This window comes from Medicago truncatula, chromosome 2, assembly GCF_003473485.1.
Source record: "Medicago truncatula cultivar Jemalong A17 chromosome 2, MtrunA17r5.0-ANR, whole genome shotgun sequence".
Classification (NCBI taxonomy): domain Eukaryota; kingdom Viridiplantae; phylum Streptophyta; class Magnoliopsida; order Fabales; family Fabaceae; genus Medicago; species Medicago truncatula.
The window spans coordinates 19,361,998-19,371,870 of record NC_053043.1 but is presented as its reverse complement, the minus strand read 5'-3'; the positions used below and the strand labels follow the sequence as shown (position 1 = coordinate 19,371,870).

The following is a 9,873-nucleotide window of genomic DNA, read 5'->3' as shown; positions in this document are numbered from 1 at the left end:
TAAGCTCTTTCCACCTCGTTTGTTGCAATTAGCTAACCCATGTTTTATTTTTCACTCAATTGTTTTCAATTTTCGCCAAAAAAATCCCTTCCCTATTTTTTTCTTTTTAAACCTCTTTTTTTAGAAACACACGCAGAGAGATATGAAGAAGCGAAAGAAGAAGATCACCTACCAAGTAATATATATTTTCTTTTCTTTTTAATTCCTCTTGTTGATCTGTTTTAGATTATCACTTCTTACTTCATTCTTCTCATGAACACTAAGATTCTAGCATACATACATTTGCCATTATTAATTGCTTCTCATGAATAAGATTCTATCAAATTCAAAGTCTTAAGCACAATTGTTGTCTCAAGTTAATTAAAGTTTCTTACAAAAGCTTCCAATATTTCAATCTTAGTTACCAAAATGTGCCACAAACTCAATAACAACCACGAAATCTCAAATAAATTGACATCTAGCTACCATTCAATTTCAATATACATTACTAGCTTGTGGAGGGTGGTCTTACGTTACTAAACAAGTCTTAATAATATTGCATTGAACTTTGTTTATTTTAGGTTAAATGCGTCTAAAGGTCCTTTAAGTTTTTCATTTTTTCCAAAGTCGTCCTTTAAGTTTCAAAAGTTCCAAACAAGTCCATTTAGTTTTTGAATCGTTTCAAACAAGTCTTATTGTAGATAGTATAGTTAGTAATTGCTTCCTTGAACTCATCTTTGGTACCAAATCTGGCTCTAACACCCACTTAAAATTAGTCATCTTTTTAGGCATGACAAATGGTGGATAATACTCTTTGTTGCTATCATCTAAATCATCACCATCATCCTCTAAAAGGACTTGTTTAAAACGATTCAAAAACTAAAATAACTTGTTTGGGACTTTTGAAACTTAAAGGACTTGTTTGAGACTTTTGAAACTTAAAGGACGACTTTGGAAAAAACGAAAAACTTAAAACCTTTAAATGCAGTTGAGCTTTATTTTATCATGTACTTTATCATATCAAACATTTAATCATTTGATTTATATACTGTGAGTATGTGATATCTATTTACTCATACTTTCATGTGTTAATACAATTGTCTCTAATATTGGTCCACAGTTTCATTTTATAGGAGATCACGATGTAACTATATATGTCGCATGAGGTCGTGTTTTTCTTTGCCTTCAAACTATACTGTTATTATTTCTCCAATAACAACAATGGTTTTTGCTTGATTTCAGCGTCGTTTTCAACATATTGTTTGGTCTTAGCACAAATCTACGGCATGACATCCACGCACAAATCTACTTCATACTTATGTTGTTCATTATGTTGAACACCAAAGTGGTGGAAATGAAGCTTGTTCGGGACAAAGAGGGTTTTGATTTTCGACGTCCACATACATTTTTTTCTAAGGGATTCCATTTGGAATAAGTAAGTAGAATTTTTATTTGTTACTTGTTTTTCTTTTAAATTTGATTAAGCACATTTGAGAATGAATAATCAAGTTATGATGTATTTGTGACAGGAACTGTCGATCCATCGATTCTAACATGGCCTTTGTGGGTTATGTTGAGAGTGTTTCGAATCTATACACTTCAGAGATACGTTCCATGTGGCTGGCTGATCTAATTGATGACAAATTTAAGCTCCAAGAGTGCTTAGAAGATGCTTACACAAACAATTGATTAAGGACATGGAAACAATGAAAAAATCTACTTACAAAAGGAATTGCATCACAACATTTGGTATCAATCATAATGATGAAATACATGAATATTTGGGTTGGCATACTTGGAGGAAGAAGAACTTCAAAGAGATATTTACTCCTTACACTGTTGGAGACTATAAGAAGAAAGATTGAGATTTCTATTTGGTTCATAACGACTGTTCTATTTTATTGTTGCATTTAATATGATGATTTTGTGCATGAAAAAAATGTAGGTGGATATTCAATATAAGTTGTGTGTTCCTTGTTCTTTATAAAGAATAATTGATCGGTTAATTTTTCTTTTTTTTACTGAATCAAGAGTGAGAAAGACATCAAGAAGCCGCTAGGTCGGGACCTTCAAAGAATTCCAATCCTCAGCCGCTCACCCATATATTATATAAATAGAGTCCCCGTGAGCTTAGCTCAGTTGGTAAGGACAATGCATAATATATGCAAGGTCTGCGCTTCGAATCCCGAACACTACCAAAAAAATATATTATATAATTAAAAAAAAAGGGAAAAATATGTACAAGAGGGAGGGATGAACCAAACCCTCGATAGAAATCGAAAATTACGTAAAACAAAAACTTAAAATAATTATAATACACGAGACATGTTGTCACTGATATAAATTATAAAATAATTATTATCCGTGGGACGAGTCGTCACAATACAAGCGACATGTTATCATTGATAAAAAAACTTAAAAGTAATTATAATACACGGGCCATGTTTTCATTGATATAAATTTTAAAATAATTATTGTACACGATGAGTCGTCACCGTACACTAGACATGTTCTCATTGATAAACGTTTTTGTTATCCAACGTTTTATATTAAAAAACGTTGGATAACAAAAACAATAATAATAATTTGTTTAATTTGTATACATTTCAACCGCTTACAAATACTTAATGTCAAGTTTATACTACACAAATTCGTCCCTGACCAACTAGTACCCGTGCGGATGCATGGGTATCTTACTAGTACAATTTAGAAAGGCTATTCAACAATGACATCAAACTCATGACTATAGCTGATGCAGTTGATGTCCCAAAAATTGAGCATGGATTCTGAGTTTATATGTAAAAAGATAATAACAATAGAAAAATACCAATAACACCAGATATTTGTGTCATAACGCTCTCTATTGCCATGATCGGTGCAAAGACTAACAATACAAAAATACTGAAGTAAATAAGAAACATCATTTCATATGAATAAACATTCAATTTAATCGCTAAACTATCACTCTATCACCTATTTCGTCCATGAATTATTAAAATCAACTAAAAAGTCCGGAAACTATGAGAAATACATCAATATGGTACGTAAACTATACTATTGTTCATTAATTTGGTCCCTAGATAAATTAACCGAGGGACCAAATTGAAATTATAATTAAGAACAACGTGTATATAATGTCTCATCAACCAAGATTCTTTACTGTTATAAATTAAGAAACAACATGCAATTGAAATTATAATAATACAGTCAAGTGATTAGTTATTAACTGATTATTGTTAATTGTATTTAACCATAGTCAAGCTTTTCTGTTATAGTTAACTTTTCTGTTAGTTCATTTCACATTTTCTGTTATAACCAACTTTGTTCCCATTCAAAGAATACTACACAGGCAAATCAGAGTTGAAACACACATCAATCAATTCATTAAAAGGAATGGTATCCGTAACTATCAAACAATTACAAGACATTATAGGATTATTATAATTTAGTTGAAACATTAAGCTTATGGGATCATAATTTGCAAATCAGAGCTAGCTGAAAGGTCTATAATTAATTAATACACAAAAGTAGTAACGCAACACACTAAACAAAGCGTTTGCAGAAATAAGTTTGGAAATACATTATATATACTTTCATTTGTTAAAAGAAAAAAAAAAATTGTATTATCATTAAAAATAATACAATAAAAGATTTTTTCTTTTTTAGTCAAGTAGTCTAGTATTTAGAATTTCATCTCTAATTTGAAGTTTTTTTTTGAACAAGCCAAAATGAAATATATTAAATCACGAAAAGCGATTCATCTCGTACAAGGTGTGCAAAAGAGAACCACCCACCAAAAGAACAGTTATGAGTCAGGTGCCATAAATTTGCACTCCAGAAGAAAGACAAAACAAAACAAAGCTACAATAAAACACTCATACATGGTAAAGGGTGCCGCCACCAGTCATGGTAATTGAAGGCATAAGAAGGCTTATTTGCCTTTAGCCAAGAGAAAGACATAAATTTAACATTATCTACTAAATGATCCAAGGTGTCAGTCTTCTGGTTAAAAAGCCTGTTATTTCTTTCCTTCCAAATAATCCAGACAAGAGCCATCCAGATTACCGTCAGAAAAGAGTGAGTAACCCGCGGTAACCCCGCCAAATGACAAAACTGATGAAGATTATCGCTAATGGATGCTGGAGCTATAAACAAGATGCCTAGCCACTGATAGATATGGTGCCACACCGAACCAAAATGATCACAATGAAATAGGAGATGATCTGTGGTCTCAGAAGAACCGCAACCAGTAATGCAAGAAGTGTCGTCAGGAGGAATGATACGTCTACGTATAAGGTTGTCTTTAGTTGGGATTCGATTGCGAAGAAATCGCCAAACAAAGACAGAGATTTTAAGCGGAACTTGCATCTTCCAAAAATCATCAAACCGGCCACGCTCGGAATGGACATTTGGCGTCGTGAGATAAGTGTAAGTACCCTTAACGGAATAACCATTAATAGGGTCAAGCATCCACCTTCACCTGTCAAGAATATGGTCCCAATTAAGTAAGGACTAAAAAACCTATTAAAATTAAGTAATAACTAAACTTAAGAATTCCCAATTCTATAGGGACTAAAAACATATTTAACCCTAAAAAAATTAAAATTTTATGAAATTTGACAATTTGGTCTAGTCCGTTAATACTTTTTCTAGAGGAGTGAAATTCAATACTTATAAGTTATTAAGCAAATTAAGTCAGCTCAAAATTACTTCTAGAGTAACTTCATCTATTTCATCAATAGCACAAAAGAATATCTGCTGCATATGTTAAATGAATATTTGGCTTAATGCACTGTCTTCACGCTAAAATGGATCATATACCGGCCTAATTTAATTGTATGAATTACGTCCATAATTTGGACCATGCATAAACAAATCTAATACCTTGTCTTTTTTTTTTTGTGACATCTCTAATACCTTGTATGAGAGAGTATGTGATGAGTACATTTGATTATAAAATTATACATGTAACATAATATCATATATATTAAACTAACATAGACATTGACATTTTAGCAGGACCACTACATCATTTACATCGCCAATTAAGAAAATCATAGAAAAACTGTTATATAAAAAGTAAAACAACACCATAAGAGGCATTGGTTGTTGAGTAATTGAAACTAGTCTTCAAGATGACAAATCTGCATTCTTTCTGCTGCTTTGTTGTTTACATAGTTTTAATACATTTCATTGCTTCATTGAGTTTGATCACATCCCAAATTCACATAAATGAAATTGCCAATGGTATTACCAATAATGCTCTTTTCATTTTTGGTGACTCTACTGTTGATTCTGGCAACAACAACTATATAGATACTATTCCTGAGAACAAAGCAGATTGTAAACCATATGGACAAAATGGGGTTTTCGATAAACCCACCGGACGATTCTCAGATGGCCGCGTTATTACCGATTTTATAGGTATATAACATACTGCTATGCCTATCTTTTTTTTTCTTCAATTTCAAATTTTGAATGCAATTTATGGTTTTGAATTTTGGGGTTGCGAAAGCAAAGTTGTTACGTTGTGAATCTTTATTTATTTTTATTTTTTTTGGTCAAGACGTTGTGAATCTTTATATTGTAGTAAGATGTGGGCAAATGTGATCGATGCGGCCAGAATTGCTCTTGTGATGTCACTTCAAGACCTTTGAACTCTTATATTGTAGCCGAAATTGTGATTGCGGATTACAATTAAGAACTATGATTTGATTTGTATAAGGAGACCATGAGACCAGTCTCTAAACTCTATGGAGTAGTGTTGAAAGAATTTTATGGTTAAAAAGTTTATATTCTCAAAATATTTTATTGCTTTTTTAGACCAATTAATATACTATATCCTTTGTATGTGTATGTAGTAGAGACACTTCGTATTGAAAGATTGTTTAGTGTCCTACAACAACGCATATAATTACAATAAATTATTATTTGTGTCATGTGTCAGTGTCAATGTTGTGTCCTATGTCTGTGTTTGTGCTTTATAGGTGTCTCGTGTGCGATACTAATTTTCTATTGATTGTTTGATGCAGCTGAATATGCAAAGTTGCCCCTGATTCCTCCATATTTAAAACCATCTATTGATTATAGTAATGGTGTCAACTTTGCTTCTGGTGGAGCTGGTGTTCTTCCGGAAACCAATCAGGGACTGGTAATCCTTACACATATTTGTTAAGAATTCTCTTATATTAGAATAGATATTAATTTTCTTTAATTATGTGTTTGGATAAGCATTAGATAAACATGTTTTTGGATATAATTGATTTTTTATTTTTAAAATTCGGTATCCGATCCAAGGACCGATTAATCCGAGGGGATCAATCCCACCGCCCATTTACGGGGCTCCGTTCTAAGCCAGAGCAAAGCTCTGTATGGACCTACCCACCGAAATTGGCACCAGAAGGAATCGAACCTGAGAACTTATTTAAGTTTATAGTTAACTTATTTATGATTAAATGGTTTTACTCTTAAAGCTTGTTTAATATAAAAGGTAATGTAAATTTTCTAATTCAACATAAATTAAATAGGTGATAGATCTTCCAACACAATTAAGTAACTTTGAAGAAGTGAGGAAATCACTAGCAGAAAAGCTTGGAGAAGAGAAGGCAAAGGAGTTGATATCAGAAGCAGTTTATTTCATTAGCATTGGAAGCAATGATTACATGGGTGGTTATTTGGGTAACCCAAAAATGCAAGAAAGCTACAATCCTCAACAATATATTGGGATGGTGATTGGAAACCTCACACAATCAATTGTAGTAAGAATCTGTTTTAATAGATTCTTTATAAAATATTTATTAGAAAAAGTTACCAAAAAATTATTGGAAAAAAATTCTTCAATGATGTTACCTATTAGATACCAAAATAGAATATTAAAAAATTATTTGATAACAATTTGATTATTCTATGTGTACAGAGACTATATGAGAAAGGAGCAAGAAAATTTGGATTTTTAAGTTTGTCTCCTTTAGGTTGCTTACCAGCCCTTAGAGCTGCAAATCCTGAAGCAAACAAAGGTGGTTGTTTTGGAGCAGCTTCTTCTCTTGCTCTAGCACATAACAATGCTTTGAGTAATATTCTCACAAGCCTCAACCAAGTCCTTAAAGGATTCATGTACACAAATTCTAATTTCTATGATTGGCTTCAAGATAAAATAAATAACCCCACAAAATATGGTATGTCTTTCCAACCCATTTACTATATGTCAATATTCACGATATCTGACTTATGTAGCAACGATATTTTTGATTGAAGGTGTATTCAGTGTCTGACATGTGTCAGTATCTGATACTAATACATGCAATCAAATTCAATTATATTATTTGACTTATGTAGCACCGACACTTCAGATTGAAGGTGTATTCAGTGTCTGACATGGGTCAGTATCTGATATTAATATGGTCAAATTCAATTATTCTATTTATCAAATTATTACTAGTGTCAACATGTCAATATCATGTTAGGTATTCGTATTTGTATCGGTTTTTCATAACGTGTGACCAAACAATTTTTTGTTTTTCAATGAAGGTTTTGAGGATGGGGTTAATGCATGTTGTGGAAGTGGACCATATGGAGGTATCTACACATGTGGGGGCACAAAGACAATTAAAGAATACAACTTATGTGACAATGTTGATGAGTTTGTTTGGTGGGATTCATTCCACCCAACAGAGAAGATTCATGAGCAATTTGCAAAGGCTTTATGGAATGGATCACTTTCCATAGTTGGACCATACAATTTAGAAAGGCTATTCAACAATGACATCAAACTCATGACTATAGCTGATGTAGTTGATGTCCCAGAAATTGAGCATGGATTCTGAGTTTAAGTTTGTAAAAAGATAATAACAATAGCAAAATGCCAATAACACTAGATATTTGTGTCATAACACTCTCTATTGCCATGATCGACGCAAAGGTTAACAATACAGAAATATTGAAGTAAATAAGAAACATCATTTCATATGAATAAACATTCAATTTAATCTCTAAATTATCACTCTATCACCAATTTTGTCCATGAACTATTAAAATTAACTAAAAGGTCCGTAAAGTATGAGAAATACATCAATATGGTCCATAAACTATACTCTTGTCGATCAATTTGGTCACTAGGTAAGTTAACTGAGGGACCAAATTGATGTATTTCTCGTACTTTCATAAACCTAAACAAAACTGAAAGGGAGTTAAATCATCACATCCAACATTCTTTCAACTTGGTTGCTTTACTTATGTAAATCATGAACCAAGATTATTTACTGCTACAAAAATAAAGAACATGCAGTTGAAATTATAATAATACAGTTAAGTGATTATTTGTTAGCTGATTATTGCTAATTGTATTTAACCATAGTTAAGCTTTTCTGTTATAGTACCTTTTCTGTTAGTTCAGTTTCACATTTTCTGTTATAACCAACTTTGTTCCCATTCATTTATACATATATATATTGATCAGAACCGTGTGAATCACACAAACAAAAACAGTTATCACTCAATTCTGCAAAACAAGATTCAACTCCAAGAAAAAAGAAAATGTTGAAATCAGTATTCAACAGACAGAAACAACACACATCATCATCTTCATCATCGACGTCGCGTCCATTCAAAGAATACTACACAGAATGGTTCAACACACTCAAGAACAATCACCTCCCATTACTCCGTCGTTCTATCTCCGGCGACTCCTTAACCCTCCTCTCAACTCACGTTGAGCTCATCCACCAACACTTCCAATCTTACTACCACACCCTCGACGCAGCTGCAATCACAGACCCTTCTCAAATCCTCAACCAAGACTGGCATAACTCCTTAGAAAAGCCTCTTCTTTGGATCTCTGACCTCCATCCTTTCATCTTCACCAATCTTGCTCGTTCTTTTCTTGACGACGAAGACAATGAAACCGAAACCAATGATAATTCATCGGTTTCAATGTCTTCTGATCGTCCATGGCAAATAGCCATGGCGTGGAGGAATCCATCAGAAACCCTAATAACACGTATGGAGCAAATAGAGTGCGGTTTGAAGTCCATCGTTCCAACGCTTAACGATAGGCTTACACGCGCGGAAGGCTGTTTCATTAAAAACGTTGTTGGTGACTGGTTTTCGTGTAAAGATCGCGGTGATAATAAAGGGAAAGTTGTTTTGGGAAATGATGTTAGGGTTTACATAGAAGAGTTTGTTAGTGTTGTTCTTTATGCAAATAGGTTAAGGAGAAGTGTTCTTGTTGATATTATTAGTGCTGCAAGTGTTTATCAAGCTGCATTGTTTCTTGAAGCTTTGTCTATGTTTCTTATTGGATTTAAAGATCATGATTTGGTTCATGCTGTGGAACATTCCAAGAGTTTTTCTGTTGATCATGCTAAAGATCATAAAGATTTTTGTCGTTCGAGGTGTCACTGATTCGTTGGTTCAATCATCATCAATGGAAGAAAGAGGAATATTGGCTTGACAGTTGCTGTGCATTATGTAATTTCCATTTCTTTCTTCTTCTTTTGGTATGTATGTAATGTATAATTCATTGTTTTTTTTCTTGATTTGGAGTGTTGAATATTGAAATGGCACAGTTTTTGTGTTTGTGATTCAGTTATGTTTAGGATGTAGCAGCTGAAGATACCATTTTCTGATATAAATATTCTTTAGATTTCTTATTTGCTCTTTTGAGTTCAAGTTGACAATTTGGAGTTATATATTGTATTTGATTTTGGTTTATGAGTATGAATTGATACTATCTTGTTTTGATTGGAGTTATTACCTTAATGGATGAAAATATTGAATTTAGAGTGCTCTCTTTTTATTTGATGATTAACCAATAGTTGATAATGCACATATTTAATTTTACATAAGTTTGATCCAAAAATATTAGTGCATAGTTTCCCTTTTCTGGTATAATGGGCT

General features: G+C 32.6%; 2 protein-coding genes and 1 long non-coding RNA gene across 3 annotated transcripts; all 3 read left to right on the top strand.

Moving 5' to 3' along the window:
• LOC25486578 (uncharacterized) lies at positions 1-2,005 on the top strand. Its single transcript, XR_003009520.2, has 3 exons — positions 1-175; positions 1,222-1,414; positions 1,509-2,005. It is a non-coding gene; the product is annotated as an uncharacterized lncRNA (long non-coding RNA).
• Positions 2,006-5,101: 3,096 nt separating this feature from the next.
• On the top strand, positions 5,102-7,868 carry LOC25486577 (GDSL esterase/lipase 5). Its single transcript, XM_013608170.3, has 5 exons — positions 5,102-5,403; positions 6,012-6,130; positions 6,507-6,737; positions 6,896-7,154; positions 7,507-7,868. The coding sequence occupies exons 1-5, from the start codon at positions 5,115-5,117 to the stop codon at positions 7,800-7,802; spliced, it is 1,194 nt and encodes a 397-aa protein (XP_013463624.1). The 5' UTR covers positions 5,102-5,114; the 3' UTR covers positions 7,803-7,868.
• A 643-nt stretch (positions 7,869-8,511) lies between these two features.
• LOC25486576 (protein INAPERTURATE POLLEN1) lies at positions 8,512-9,378 on the top strand. Its single transcript, XM_013608169.1, has one exon. It carries the CDS (start codon positions 8,512-8,514, stop codon positions 9,376-9,378), a length of 867 nt encoding a protein of 288 aa, XP_013463623.1.
• Positions 9,379-9,873: the final 495 nt, after the last annotated feature.